The 15,802-nt window shown below is 47.1% G+C and overlaps 1 protein-coding gene across 3 annotated transcripts in view; it reads left to right on the top strand.

The window, feature by feature from the left end:
• Positions 1 to 1,439: 1,439 nt before the first annotated feature.
• DNAH1 (dynein axonemal heavy chain 1) overlaps positions 1,440 to 15,802 on the top strand; it is a 71,077-nt gene continuing 56,714 nt past the window's right edge. The window contains exons 1-10 of one of the 3 annotated variants that reach the window (XM_071755751.1): positions 1,440 to 1,473; positions 6,169 to 6,421; positions 6,728 to 6,800; positions 8,924 to 9,098; positions 9,590 to 9,746; positions 10,258 to 10,390; positions 11,880 to 12,041; positions 12,560 to 12,812; positions 14,055 to 14,212; positions 15,011 to 15,222. In XM_071755751.1, coding sequence (XP_071611852.1) covers positions 6,233 to 6,421; positions 6,728 to 6,800; positions 8,924 to 9,098; positions 9,590 to 9,746; positions 10,258 to 10,390; positions 11,880 to 12,041; positions 12,560 to 12,812; positions 14,055 to 14,212; positions 15,011 to 15,222 — 1,512 coding nt within the window. In that variant the 5' untranslated portion in view covers positions 1,440 to 1,473; positions 6,169 to 6,232. The other 2 variants (XM_071755752.1, XM_071755750.1) reach the window with 2 other exon arrangements.

Consider the following 15,802-nt stretch of genomic DNA (forward strand, 5'->3'; position numbering starts at 1 on the left):
TTTCTTCCCTGAGGCTCTGCCTGCCACAGCCTCCACCTCTCCTTGCCCAAGCCTCACTTGCACATTTCCAGATGGAGTAAGTGCCCCTTTCACCCTTTCCACCCAGTGCCAACCTGGCTGCCCAGGCAGGGAAGGATCCAGTGCTCATCACCTGGGATCTACTGCCTCCCGGTGGCATGGCCCCCACCCTGGTGCCACCCTGCCTCACCCTCTGTCCCCATGCAAGGCCAGGCAGGTGTCCCTCAGGATGCTTTCTCCCCAGGAAGCCCCACAGAGCTCTCTCTGCTCCTCTGACCATGCTTCCCAGGGCCTGTGCCTCTCCCAAGTGCAGAACTCAGCTCGCTGCCAGCCCAGGCCCAGCAGATGTGGGGGACAAAGAGGCTGTGAAGCAGCCCCTGCCCACAGCTCCCCTCCTGCAGGAGCCTCAACTCTGGTCTCTTGCTTTGTCCTTTCCTCCTCCTCTGCCCTTTGCCCTCCCTCCCCCCCTCCCTCTAGGTTTCTTTTATAGGGTGGGTTTGTTTGTGGTTTTTTGTGGTTTTTTTTTTCTTTAAATGCTTTCTTCTTCTGCTTCTCCTTCTCCCCCAAAATAATCCAAACCTGCTCTTCCTCACTCCCCCATGGGGCTGGCAGTGTTTATCCCTTGCCCACCCTCCCCTCACTGAGGTACTTGCATCTTGGGGCCCTCGAAGCAGCTCCAAGTGCCACCTCTCCCCTTGTCAGGCATGACATGTTCTCTGGGGTTTGTAGCACATGGTGATAGTCACCTGTCCCCACCTGACATGACCCACCCCAAATGTGACAGCTCAAGACTTCCATGGGTACATAAGCCTGTAGACAAACCATCGTGCAGCTCTACATCTTTCAACAGTTTTGGGATGAAGGAAGGAGGGATCTGCTGGACCTTTCTGGACAGCTGCCCCTGGTGAGGTTGGCAGCCAGCTGCCATGGAAGGTGGCACTGGAACAGCGCCCATTCAGCCCTTTGCATCCTTCATGTGGGGACCAGGGGCTGTCCCCAAAGCCACTCAACAGAGGAGGCTGTCTCCGTGGTGCCGGCAGCCCTGGGAGGCAAGGGCTGATGGCAGCTCTGTAGCAGTGCCCGCGTCCTGTGGTGGCAGTTCTGTGGTGGCTCTATGGCAATGGTGTCTCTGTGGTCACACTATGTCAGTTCCGCGGTGGCCCTGAGGTGATGGTGGTGGCTCCGTGATGACTCGGGTGGTTCTGAGGTGGGGGCTGCCGGAAGGCTCTAAGGCGGCACTGAGGGCTTCGCGGTGACCCCGCGGCGCCCTCTCTGAGGTGGCTTCTCCCGTCCTGGGCCAACTCCCTCAGCCCAGGGCGCCTCCCCCGGACCAGCCCAACGGCCCGCGGGGTTGGGGGGGTAGGAGGTGCCCCCGCCACTGGGATGGTTGTGCCCGCCCGCTGCTCCTTTAGCAACGGGGTTGGCGGTGGCGGTCAGGGCAGCGCGCGCCGGGCTGTGCGTACCGCCTGCAGGAGGGGACAGGAGAGGAGGGGAAGGGGAGGCTGCGCCCGGGGGGGGGGGGGGTCCCGAGCACCGTCAGGTGCGTACCGGCTGCCGGGGAGGGCTGGGACGGGATCTTGGGAACCGGTCGCCGGCCCCCGGACCGACCTGAGGCTTCGGGGTTCTGAGGAAAGGCTTGGTGAAGGGGGGGACGGAACGCCGCCGGGCTGGGCCGAGCGGGAAGGCCGGGGCTGATCGGCGGTTTCTGAGGCACGCAGGTGTGGGTGGTGATGAAGAAGTTTCCTTGAGTTTTTAAACCCCCTGGAAATGATCTCTCGAGGAACATTTGGATTCAACATTTGTCGTCGTCGTCCCCCCCGCCTCCGTTGCTGAGGGGGGGGCAGCTGCTCCCGGCCCCCTCAGCTCGGTCTCCAGAGTGCGCAGCGCTCATGACTGCCCTGGGGTTGCTTCTCCTACACCCCGGTAGCAGCGGCCGCTGTGGTGCTGCATGATCGGAGGAGACTTTTTGTAGTCACGGGCTACAGGCTTGGTGCAGGGTCTCCTCACACCCGTCGTGGCTCTCGCCTCGAAGCCGTAGCCTCAGGGCGTCTGGAGCAACCGGGTCGCTAAGGCGCGGGGTGGGACGAGGAACGCTGTTTGGCATCGCTCCTGCTGTCCCCACCCTCCCCCTGTCCACTCTGGTTCTGGTGGTTGGTGCGTGGTGCTTTCCCGTTGAGAAAAGGAATGCATTTAAAAGCCCGGAGGGAAAACAAAAAAACAGTTTTAAATCCATCCAAATTGTTGGGAGGAATCTGAATGGGTTTCTTGTAAAACTCAAAACGGCTTTCAGCTTGCTTTTTAAAAATAGGAGATATTTAAAACAGAAGGTAGTGTTCAAGGAGTTTGTTGAGAGTGCATCACCTTGGCTGAGCTTATATTGTTTAAATTATAAGAAGGAATTTCTACATGCTGGTGACTGGATTATGTAGTAGTTGGGGTTCTGGCTGATCCACATATAAATAGATTTCAATCTGCCATTTGGCTTAGGGGGTGGAGTATTTTAAAACTACTTTTCTCTTTTTCAGTTGCAATTTTTAGCTTTTTTGAACCTTATTTGAAAGAAAAGGGGCCATTTTGTCAGAGCTTTGGATCAGAGAATCAAAATAGAGGCAACAGATCAAAAAGCTCATAGCAGACATTGAGCAAGACATGTGGGTGTTTGACTTCTAGGATATGTGAAGCCTGGATTTACTGAGAAATTGTAATTATAGTTTTGCCACGATGACACAGAGGTGCTGTAGCTAGTGTTGTGTCAGCGATGCCATTACAATATACTCTTGTTTTGAATAGTTCAATTTAGCTTCATACAACGTACCTGGTGTGTCTAGGAAACATACTTTTCAGGTGTGAGAGTGCATGAGTGAACTGCTGGAAAGATGGGTGTTTCACCAGTCATGAAGAGATATTTTTTTTGTTCCCAAAGCTTATTATAGCTAAATCTAGGGTGGCTTGGTGTCAGGCAGGTGTTTGTCATTGGAGAGCAGAGAGATGCTCCTGGATGCATAAGGGTAATGGAAATTGAAGGGTTATTGAGGTGAGCAGAGGGTCTGCTTTCAGGAATAAATCTCATCTACTTGCTGTGAGCTGAACTCTTTTTTCCCCCACCTTGGTGAAGGGGAGCTCCAGCCCTGAGGAAACTGCTCTGAGTAGGAAAGGAGTGAAGGCTGTGAACAGGGTGTGCAGCTGGCCTCCTGCCCGTGCCCACAGCAGCCAGAGCCTGACACGAACAGGGTTCTAGGCAGTTTCACTGCTTTTCTTCAGGATCCCTTGGGCAACCAGGAAATCTTCAAGCACAGTGATATTGCTCTCGCAGAGGTGGCTGAAAGCTCAGGCTGCCATTGTATGCTCCCTGCAAAATGGAAATTATTCCCTTCCCCTTGCAGCAGCAAGCCTCAGCAAGCCATGCCAAGCTCTTCGGCTCAGGGATGGTCTGGAGTCACCCTCAGATGGAGTGTGTGGAAGATAGCCCTGATGTCTATGTGCTGCTTATCATTTTGGGGCAAATGGGAAGGTGGAAGATGCCATTGGCAGGGCTGGAAGTTGGGAAAAGTGAAATATGCTGCAGTAACCCCTTGGCTCAGCAATTAGGTTGAATTAAAACAAGGGGGGTCTCTCTTTTAAACCAACCCGTAGACTGCTTCTGAGAACTGGGTGGGAGCAGCAAATCACACACTATCTGAAGGTTGTCATTGGAGTGAGCTCCTTGCCACACTCTGGGAAACCTTGCTGGAAACCCTGGGCATGTCCCAGCAGCTGGGGTAGCAGGAGTGTAGGGTTCACTTTTGTGCTTAGCAGTTCTCCCATCTCTGTATCAGCTTTTTACTTGATCTGTCTGGGGAACTGTTGGAAAAACTTTGGAGGCCTGGTTTTATTCTTAAATTTAGGTGGCATGTGCCAGTTTTTTTTCCAGTTATGAGCAGCAGACTTTCCCTCTATGCAGTTGGGAGAGGTTGATGGATGGTTTTGAGCTGGACACTGAGTAGGCATTTTATTTTGAGATAAGTGCTCAGGAAGGATTTGATGGAGGTGTGAGTGAATACAGAGGGAGCAAAGCCTGCTGTGGGCAGGCTTGGTACACACTTCCCTCATCATGGGAACTCAGCCATCATTGGGAGCAACCACATTATTTTGGTCCTAGGAAGAGATTGGCAGTCCTGCTAAATTGGGAGTGGGCTCAATTGCTCGCCCTACTCAAGGTTCAGATGAACCTTGCATTCTGGAGTAAGCTTTTACAAATTGTATGGGTTTAAGGTTCTGGTCCTAAGGTAGAAGCCACCTCTGCTTCTTCTCTCAGGAGCAGCATGCCCAGGTGACACACCAGAAAAGCCACCGCAGCATTGTTCTGCCTTGCTGCTGGTCTCTGCACTGGTGTAGCAGGCAGGAAAAGAGTCAAGCAGTGATTCATCAGGAATCCTTGGATCTTGGCTGATATCAATCAATCCTGCTGGGCTGCTAAAATAGATATGGCCAGAGCATAAAATAGCTAATAAAACCAAAATCCTCCATGTCAAATTCATTCTTCAGGGTATAAGGTTCCAGTTGCCGTGCCAAAGAGAAGCTGAGGGGAGAAAGATGTGGCATTTTCTAGCTCAAAGGAGAGGAGGAGGTATTATTGATCTTGTCTCCCAGGTCTCTCCAATCTCTTGGTTTACTCTATTTCACTTGAAGGATTCACTTCATGGTAACCTTGAGTTATTATCTGATTTCTTTTTTGATTCAGCCTCTCTGAATTGTGCACTGGCTTGAACCTGTAGTAATAAACCAGCACAGCTATTCCCTTTTACCTCTGGCATGCATGTAATGCTTTCTCTGCGGTGTGTACCTTACTCATTCTTGAAGACAAGCAGCAAAGTGAAATCTAGAAAAAATAGCCCTCTCTGATCAACAGTATAGGGCAGGCAGAGTTGTTTCTCCATACAAGGGCAGAGAGGGCATGGCAGGAAGGGATGCTGTGTTGTCATCTCCACGTCAGGATGAGACTGCAGACAGGTACAATACCAGCTGTAGCCTGCAAGACCACAAGGCAATGTCTTTCCAAGGTGTAGTTGTGGGCAGCTGGAAGACTCCCATGTAGCAGCCTGCTACTTAAGTTTGGCCTCCAGAAGTAAGCAAGGCAGATGTGTGGCTCCTGGCAAGGGTGCAGGATGAAAACTGTTTGACAGGTAGGGCTGGATGAGGAGTCTGGGTCTAGCCCTGAGCAGGAATTGATGAATAAGCCATATTGCACTCAGGGTAGCCTTGAGAGACACTGTGGAGAGCTTTGACACATAATTGATAGGAATAAGCTATGTGGGCATGTGTACACCATTACATCAGTGTGTGTGTATACAGGCTGGAGAGGCTTGTGTCACTTCAGCTGTGCTCGTTATTTAAGATACACAGCTCTGTGTGTGGACAAGACTAAAATCAAGGGTTGCATTATCATTGTGCCAGAAGTCCAAGAGCTACTCTTAATTACTATATCTCAGTGTGCATAGGTTTTTTATAAAATAAAGCCATGGAGCTGAGATACTTGCCTGCACTAGCATCTCCCAGGGTGGAAGAGTAGACATTATTTGTGAGTTGAGATCACCAACAAAATTATCCCCTGCAGGAGGAGAGAGAGGAGAGCTTCTGGCTATATTTTAATATGCTTTATGTGTTGCTTAAACATCTCTCCTGAATTATTTAAATGAAAAAGTCAGACTTTACACCTGAGAGTAGCCGTACTGGTATCTAGGCTATAGCCTACTCCCACTGGAGTCAAGTGTGACAAGGTTTTTAAGGGATTTGGGTACAGCTGAAGTAGCAAAGTTGGAGTCCCAGTTCACTGAAATTCTCTTGTCAGCCTTTTGAATGCCGCCACAGATCCAGGAAGCCCCTGCTGCTTCAGGAAAGCAGCTTTTCATGTGTATAGTGCTGGTTTCCCCCTCCAAAACCCATTTGGAATAATAAAGCACTCTCTTTCCCAGGGTTAGTGAGCCATCCAGGCAGCAATATGAGCCCAGTGGCCCCCAGGTCACAAAGGCAGCGCGTGGTATCGAAGCAGGGGGTTGAGCTTGCCTTGTTACCCACTCATCTTTCTAGCAAGCCAATGATATCCAGCATGGTGGGGGGTGTGGAGGAGCATTAAAGATGGTGTTTAACAGGGTCAATGTCTTTCCACTCTAGCAAGCCCACGGCTGCATCACAGCGTTGTTCTTCTAAGAAGATAGATAAAGGAAAGAAGGATTTGATGAATTCTCAGGGAAGGAACCCTGGCTCTCCTGATGCCAGCAACGAGGCTTCATGCTGGGATGGCAGTCCAGGAACGAGTTCGTGCCTTCCCCATAGCTGCAACCAGGGGACAGAAAAATACTTGGCCTATAGACAAAAGGCATTTGATGCTGGTGTCCTCACTCCTGGAGCCTCCAACTTCTTGGAGGTAAGTAAAGAGCATTTCTCTTCAAATCACTGTCTTTCTGAAATTGAAAGTCCTGCAGTACACATAGTTGGAGAAATAACAGCTTTCATCTCAGGTCCTAGCCATTCATTTTGGTAAGAGGGCTTTGTTCAAGACCTTTACAAAGTGAAGCCATAAGGCTCTTCCTGGTCATAGTTTTACTGCCTTCAGTTGTCCTTAAAGCTCTGGTACAGTTGGTCTTACAGTCAGGAACTCTCTAACCCACCCTCCCATTGTGCTACAACTGCTTTGTTATCTCTGACATTTCCCTCACATGCTGCATTTCAGGATTCTTGTGCTGGCCCACGAATGCACCACGCTTTGCTAAGACAAGCAGACCTTGAGCAGCACACCCCTAAAGGTAAATACACTTGAAAGGAAATGTGATGTGGCAAGAAATGCGGCCATAACTCCTAAGGTTGCTTGTAGTGAACATGCTAGAAACTTGGCTGGTGAGTCTAGGTTAGTGCACTGTTTTTGTTCTCCTGTCAGTGCCAGGGATGGTGCTGAGCTGCTTGAGTGTCCTATGGAAAATGAATTTCATTTAGAGGTGGCACAAAGTGATGTTACTGGGTGGCTCCCTTTTCTCCTGGATATATCCCCCCGGGGTTCAAGGAGGACTGCATTGCTGCCTATGGGAGTTTGGTTCCACAGGCCATATGCCAGGAGAACACTAAATTTGCATGCATTATCATTGCCTATGGAGCCAGCAGTGCCCCTTCCCTGTGAAAATGAGACCTGATCAAGAGAGCTGTATTCAAGATCTAGATACCCATAGCCAAAACCATGGTCCTCTCTAATTTATTCATTCTGTAGCCATCTGTGCCCCACAGCAGTTTGTTCTCCCTAGATGCAAGGGGTCTTTGTCCATACAGAAGCTGCTGGTCTCACCTGTTTATGAGAGATGCTTTTATCATATATGTTTAAATAGAGGAACAGAGCATGGTGGAAAGGTTTGCCAGCACGCTTTTGGCCCCTAGAGCACTCTTGGGGATATGGATCATAGGCTGGCAGTGAGTGGGGAGAAAGTGCATGGGAGAGCTTTTTAATCTTGGAGAAAAATGGTAACTATATATACCACCTTCCTGTGCTTAGAAGTGACATTTATTTTCATGAGTGAGGACAAATGACTGCATCCTCAAGTGAAGCTTGACAAGCTAGATTCATCCCTAACAAGTGGAGACAGATCCCTATTTATGATCTGCTGCTTTTTCAAGGGGGAAGGAGCTATCAAGCTGGAAGTGTACATGCAAATTAAATACTAAGTATTGACATAAATAGTTGATAGAGCACAAAGTGGTGTAATGGATGGCACCATGGATTTTGCAACAATGTAGTGATAGAACAGATGTGCTCCCTGACAACAGGTAACTCAGGGTCATTCTGTAAAGACCCCAACCATGAGAGATGCATGAGGCTGAAGGTGCTGTAGTAAACCCCCTGGATTTTAGGGACACTTGAAATGATTGTAAATGTGCATATTGGTATGAACAGTTGAAACATTTAGGATCATCTTTATTCTATGCTAGGAGTCCTTCCTAAGAGAGAAAAGGAGAGAGACAGAGAGGAGCCAGTTCTGTGACTGTGTCCTTTAGTCCCTAAGCAGACAATGTATAGCTAAGGGGGTTGTGTCAGGGGACGTTTAAGAAGGACAAGGGAATAACCTCTCAGAGGACCCTCTCTGTACCTAGTCATCCTAAAACATGTCTGGTTTCAGCATTATTGTCTGTTCTGCACAATTGCTTTGAAATCAAGGAATTGCATCCATTATGCAGGGTGGAGCAGGGTGAAGGATTGTGTCTAAACAATGCACACAGAGCAGGGTGAAGGATGCATTCCAAATCTTGACATCCAAAATACCCACTTATGAGCCAGAACCTTAAGTTTCTCTGGGGTAAAGTGTGAAAGTTCATCAAATGAAAAGCTTTCACTCTACTAAAATCCATTTTTAGCTCAATGCTTAGCTCTGTCAAGGGAATAGTGCTTTTTAAAGCTTGCACACAATTACTTAATTTAGGTTAAGCTTCAAATTCCCAGTTTGCTGCTGTTCTATTATTTGTGACTTGTTTAGCAATATAAACAGTTTAGTTTATTTATGGGGTAAATGACATGGTTTAATTTCAGCCACTTCTTGGAAATGTGTGCTTTTTGCTTAGTCCAAATGCTTTCTTCTGAAAGCATTTGGCCAGATTGTGAGTTTGCTAGCTATTTAATTCAATTTTTTTTCTCACACCACTGCTGATGTGAGTGGGAGGTTCACTTGAGCAAACACTGAGATGTTTGTCCCAACTAAGGCATGATTAAGGACTTCAACACATAAAAATGGCCTGAATGGCTTGTTTTAACCTACAATATCTCTGTCACTAATCTAGTGAAATGTCTTCTGCAGACAACCCAGGACATGACACAATCCTTCTGTGTGTGTGAATGTAAAGCAGAGTGATGTCTGGTGGTTTCACACTTGTGTTTCTCTTTTTCTCTTAGTCACAACCTTCAAGATGCCTGAAGACATTGGGAAAGTCCTGGATAAGCAAGTGATTGGACCAACCACAGAGAACCTCACCATGTCAGATTTCCCAGTACAGTCATTTAAGCCCAAAGTGCAAATTCCCTTCCAAAGCCTTCCTGGGCAATGCCCTCGGAAGGTTGAGATAGAGAGGTAAGTTACCTGAAAGTGATTAGAGATGGAATGGAATGGGCACAGCAGGTCAGAATGTTGACTTCTGCTTCCAATACATGATACATCAAAAATCTTTAGGAAAGTACCACACTGTAGGGTGATGGTCTCCAAAGTGGGGTGTGCACCTCACAGGGATTGCAAAAGACAGTTTGATGGGAGTTGGGAAGAACATTCTTTTCAAAATAGTGTTTATTTCATTTTTTTTCTAATACCTTTTGAGTTTCTATTTTTGTGAGTGCTCTGTAATGTACCTCATAAAGTAGTACATGTATATAATTTTTAAATTGGACTAGATGATCATTATAGGTCCCTTCCAATTGAATTGTTTTATAGATGAAGAAATACACGTTTGCAGTGTGTGCTCAAAAACTTTTTTGACCATGCACCTTGTCAGTAGAAAAGTGGTGGTACAGGCACAGGAGCCCTTCTGGGCACATTAAGTGGTTGTGTCCCCCTCTGGTTCAAAACAGGAGAAGACGACTATATCTCAGCTTTGATATTAATGAGCTTTTAGCCAATGAGGGGATAGACTCCAATGAGCTGATGCCAAGGCACCACGATCCTGGCAACATGCCAACTATTGAGGATAAGAAAGATCCTGTCTTTCCCATCTACCTCCCATTAGAGGTAAGAGAGCATGTTTGGTACTTGGGATCGATCTCATTGCTTGTACCACAGGATGTTTCTGAGAAATGCAGGACACTTAGCTGTCATTGATACAGCAAGCAATAAAGCAAGGAGATGCTTTAGGGCAGGTTTGGGCCCTGAAGGATCTCTGCAAGATGCTGAGCATCTTCTGCAGGCTGCCCACATCTTTCACCAGAATTAATAGTTCTTGAAGGTGCCTCCTGACTGCTATTTGTATGTCCAAAGATAGGTGTTATATTTTCTTCCAGACGAAGTAGTCAGGAATATTCCTGCATGAGAACTCCCCAGTTGGTGTTTCTGCTCCCTTGGAAAGGGAACAGCTAGAGATACAGATGTTTGGAATAAGATTGGTATCAAAGATACCACAGCTTTTGCACTTGGGCTTTTTTCTGGTTTTGTAGCTCATTTAGGAACTCCCATAAAATGCTGTATCGGGTGTTTTCTTCTCTCTGAAGTAAGACTTGATTTCACTCGTGTCCTGGCTTTTTAGATATTTGATGATGATGAGTATGACTGTCGAACACCAGAAGAGTGGATCTTGACAGGATTGGAGCCAGGATCTGACGATAGAAAGCCAGTGCCTGGAAAAGCACTATTACCTACAGATGATGTACTGGGACACGGTAAAGCTCAAATCAATTAGTGGTCAAGGGAGGCAATGTTTACAATTACAAGCCCATTCAGCAGAATTGAGAATGTAGATTCTGGTGAATGCAGCTCTGAATAGCAGAAAAGCAATAACTCATTCTGACCAGGCATAGGCAGCCAGAATAAGAGACCAGGGATCTCAACAACTGTCAGTCCTGCCCTGGACTGACTGTTTCCACTTTTTTACAATTACTCTTTTGCCTTTTGCCCTCTTTCCTATGCCTATGGAAGTCAGTACAGTCAAAATATTGCTTTATTGGTATGTAGGTATTATCATGAAGTTACTCAAACACAGTATGTTCTGCCTGGATTTCACTCTGAGTGCAGGATCAGAAATCAAGTTCAGACTGCAGTGAAAATTTAAGTAGTATATCTGGAGCAAATTAAGTGATGCAGGCATCTCTTTTTTTCCTGTCAGAGCCTTCCCAATGAGAAGGTATCACAAAATACAGCTGTACTGGTGACCAGGTGTGGCTGCAACTTGTATCAACCCATCTACACAAGCTTTAAAGCATAGGAACAAGCATGCAGCTCAGGGGCAACCTCCAGAGCCTTGGCTGTCTGCAAAACCTAAGCATAAAACATAAGCTGCTTGTATCCTTGGGGAGCCAGCATGTGATGGCTGAGTTCTTCAGGAAGCTGACTTCAGGAACAGTCCCTCTGGTCACTGCTCAGGCTGAATGGACTGTTTTGTGCACAGGTAGTCAGAGCCACCAGCCTCTGGGGGAAGTGAAACTGCTGACGTGGGCACAGTGCCAGCACTATTGCAAATTCCTGTAGTTCAGACCCATGGTTAACAGCATCTGTTCTCAGCTTCTCAGTGTAATTCTGTCCTGACCTGTATCTGTATTGGTACCAATGCAGAGATACTTGTGATTAGTACCTCACAGCATTTAAGAGGATACAGGAGTTTAAGAGTTAGACACCCTGTGAGTGGCTCAGAGAAAGGATAGCTTGAGGAATACCCACTTCCGTTTAGAAAAATAAAGATTGTGTGGAGGACTAGACAGGGCTAGAGCCACACACAGGAAAGGAGAAGGGGATCTCCATAGAGCCCATGTATAAAATGAGGGGTCCTGGATCAAGGAGTGAAGGAACTGGGACACAGAGAGCTCCCCAGAAAGAGAGGATGTAGAGGGATAGGGATATGGGACCCAAATATGAGACTGTGGGAGCACAGTGTGAGTGGGAGTGCCTGAAGCAGGCAGTGGGAGGATAATCCATGGGGAACCCGCATAGGGAAGAGGAGGAGAATGGAGGTGTGTGCAAACAATTTGAGATGCTAAATTGCAAGGCTTAAATTCATTATTTAGTTGATCACAGCAGAAATTATGTGAGACTGACCAGAATTCAAGATAGTAAATGGATATGTCTGTAGCCTCACCATTGTGATCAGGGAAGTCCACTTGCTGTAGCCTCCAGGAGAATGGAGACTAAGCCTGTTTTAATCCTTGATTTTCTCAGAGGACCCCAAAAGCCAGAATTTGATCTACAAGTGGATTGATGTTGGTGTTCTGGATTATGACAAGAAGACAGAGCTCTACTTGGTCCATAAAACAGATATGAACGGGCTAGTGCGGGATGAGCAAGGGAGGCCCATTCTGAATGGAGGAGTAACTCCAGAAGGTATGTGTCAGATAAGACCTTTTAGGACTTGGCATATACTCTCAGAGCCAGTCCATTTAACCTCGTCCTATGTAGAAATGAGAAGAACATAAAAAAGTAATTTCATTCCTCTCCCTGTTATCATTCTTGACACATCTGTAACCTGTCCTGAAAAAGTCCAGGGAGAAAACTCTACAGCTTGATTTGACAACCTGTTTGAGGCCTTCCCTTTGTATTTACCTTTCCTTTCATTGTCTCCCATCTTTCCTGCCTTCAAGACAAATTATCTGATGGTGTTTCTGGGCCAATATCATTTTGAGGGATTATGCAAATAGATTAACAACCTCTTTTTGAAAGATTCAGATATTGCTAGCTCTGCGCTCCTTGTCTCTTGCTGTCCTCAGCTTCAGTTCCTCATTTTGATCTCCAGTGAGCCAACTGCAATACATCATTCATCAGAAAGATGCTGTCAGCACTTCAAACCATTCAGAGTTTTGTGTTCCTTCTTGGTTCTTGTAAGCTTTACTTTCATTTTCCAGGAAGACCCCCCTTGTTGTCCTGTCAGTACTGGGTGCCACGAGTTTGCCTGCTGTTTCTGGCCGAAGATCCCCGGGTATTTGCACAGCGGGTGGTGTCTGCCAACAATTTGCGTAAGAAGACACAGGCACTGATGCTGTATCACCTCTATGTGGACTGTATGCCCACAGAAGGACAAAGCAGCATCGATGAGAAGAGCCTGCAGAAAATTAAGCTGTTGTCTGTGCAAAATCCCAAACTGCGGAATGAGACAAGGTAAAGCCTCAAGTAAATGTGTGAAGCCTCAGCCTTGTGTCCATTGACACTGTAGGACTACAAGACAAATGACAATGGAGGCAGAACTTGAGAATCCAGCTCACAGACAATGGATTCCATCTGCCTTCCTTCATCTGCCTTCTTGTGCACATCCTCACCACTGTCTTGCTCAGAGTGTCATCTGAAGCAGCTAGGACAAGAGCCCCAGGGATGGGTGATCTGTCAGTGTTCCAGATAAAGTAGATGTACATCATATGCAGATCCACTGATCCATGCTTACACCTGCAGTTAAGTGGCCTACAGCAGCAGGAAGTTTGGGCAAAAATGGCATGGTTGACCTTGCTGTGTGCCTGTGCTTTCAGGGAATGGATCAGTCATTGCTAAATTGATCTGCAGACCACCAGCTGTCTCCAGAGAGTTGGCTCTTGTCTGCTGGTGACACTTCTACTTATTAACAGCTGCTAAAACTAAAAGAAGGTCTGCACAGCATGAAGCAAATGGAACAGAAGATCTTCACTGGGCTATAATCAAGTGCCTCTTTAAGATGCAGTTCATATCAGGAAAGCATTTTAAGAGTCCCTGGGCTGATGAATCATGAGCCATTGGTGTTGTTGCTGGGAATCAGCCATGACTGATTGCCCTGCTCAGAGACAGGAAGGTATGAACTAGAATACCTTCCCAGCCTAAACTAGAAAATACGAGAGTAATTAGTCTCTTTGAGCAGAAATACAGGTATAAAGAAAAGTATTCTGCCTGCTTGAGGTGAAAGATAATGATTTCCTAGGGCAAACAGAGTTTCTGCACTTAGACACATGTTTTGGCTGAGGAGACTGATTGCAAGAGGTGTTCAGCAGGAGGCAACTGGGAGAACAGCTCAGATAGTCCAGCTTTTCCAGAACTGCCAGCTAGCTTCTTCAATTCTTAGATTTTATTTTTTTTTCCCCCTCACCTCTGTAATACTTCTCCCCTCCACACCCCCAGCGGAGATTTTGCTTTGATCTGAACAGACACTTGAGATGTCTGCACTTCTCATCCCAGGTCCACAGTTGCCTCTGTCATTAAATGTCCAGTTGATAGCTTTGCTGGCTGCTTCATTGTCTGCACAGCTCCCCTAACAGTAGGTGAGCTTCTGGGTAATTGAATCTGTGAGAGAGAAACTGAAGGGTGGGTTTTGCAGTAAATCTACGGAGATACTTCTGCTCAGACACCGTGGGTTGTCATTGTTTGCTTGTCTTCTACCAGGATGTTAGAACATATGCACTGCCTAGAGGAAGAAGTGAAATTAGACTATGAACGTACCATGAACAGGATGAGCTTTGACAGAGTTGTCACTTCCAAACCTCAGACATTTTCTTATGTCACCCTGCCACACAAAGAGGAGGAGAAAGTACCAGAGAAAGGTATGGGGCAGAGTGAAGCAGTTTGAACTTGGCATGGTTATAAGGCCTCTTGGTTTTGATAAGATTTACACTTTGTTGTAAAAGATAGGAACAGGAGATGATTTGAAACTTGTGGGTATGTCTGCTCTTTTTTTAGGATATGTTTGCAAACTCATGTTACCTCAGTTTAACACATTGCCATCCATCAGCTAAGCTGCAGTAGCTCTGCAAGTGTACCCTTAATGGCACCAAATGCATGGCAGTGTGATTAGCTTAGCTGCCTTCCACTCTGCACTGTGCTGGGGCTGGCTGCTTTCCATTTGCTGTGCTCAGCTGGGGCATACCTCAGATGTGAAAGAGGACTTGGGCTCTTTTAGAGTCCTAACCTGGAGGAAAATGACCACAGTAAAAGTTGGGGTGGGCATATTTGGAGCACTTAAGCCTTCCAAAGGCTGGAACACCTTGAGGTGGTTCACAAGTGGCCTCTCACAGATGAGATGATTCTTCTGTGTCTTGAAACCTCAGTGGGAAGACTCCACAAGTCTAGAGTTCTTTATTGAAACTCCATGAGCCAAAGCCTCAGGAAGGCCAGGCACCAAGAGAGTCCCTCAAGTCCCTAATGGGAAGCTGCAGAAAGTCTCTGCTGCAGAGACTCTCTTTCATCCAGCCGTCTGCTGAAACGGCTGCAAGATAAGGCTTGTGCATCAGAGGAGAGTGTCCTTTTCACAAGCACTGTCACGAGGGGAGCTGTGCTCTTCCTCTAAAACAGAAGCTGGGGTGGCCATTGCAGGCAATAACGTTCTTTTTTTTGGTTGCTAGGGCTTGTCTCTGTCCCAGCCTATCCTTTCGATGAACAACAAGCGGCTTTCAAGTTCCTCTCACTCCTGACGAGGACAGAAGTTATCACTCTCCTTACACAGGTGCAAGATGAGTGCAACAAGGTAGCCAGCATGTCTCTGTTCAATGTAACCTTAGCAAAGCATGTCTGCTTGGAGGAGTTTGAACAGATCCAGACCCAGACCTTCACTCAGGTGAGCAGAAGAAGTGTGGCGAGTGAAATCATGGAGCAGCCATCAAGGTTGTCAGTGTGTATTAGGCAGATGCAGCAGCTGGAAACTGATGAGCTTTCAAAGGAGGTGCAGTGGATGAGGCAGGGAGGAATTTGCATGTGTGTGTCAAATGTATTTGGATGTGGGGAGAGTGGGCGGAAAGAACTGTGGCCCTGTAGCATCTACCAAAGCTGACTGTGCTGTTGAACGTGTGGCCATGTAGGGCTACAGCCCCTCTTTCCTTCTCCTGATCCCCATGCAGCCAACAATCCTGGCTAGCACTCAGAAGCTTCCTTTTTGTTGTTTTATTTCCCCATCCCTCCAGCTGTAAGGCATAAGAGCTTTGATTCCTCCTGAAGCACTCACAGGTGTAATGCTTTTCTACGACCTGTTCTTTATGTACTTATTTAGATTACTCTGCAATGCTGGTAGACAGACTAGAAGAAAATGCAACTCTGCGGTAACTCTTGACAGAAAATCTTCATGCCTTCTAAATGAGGGCAGTGCCTTGCTTGCTGGATGTGGCCACGTGGAGTAGCTTCCACAGGGTTACACAGTGAAT

This window comes from Heliangelus exortis, chromosome 12 (assembly GCF_036169615.1).
Source record: "Heliangelus exortis chromosome 12, bHelExo1.hap1, whole genome shotgun sequence".
NCBI lineage: Eukaryota > Metazoa > Chordata > Aves > Apodiformes > Trochilidae > Heliangelus > Heliangelus exortis.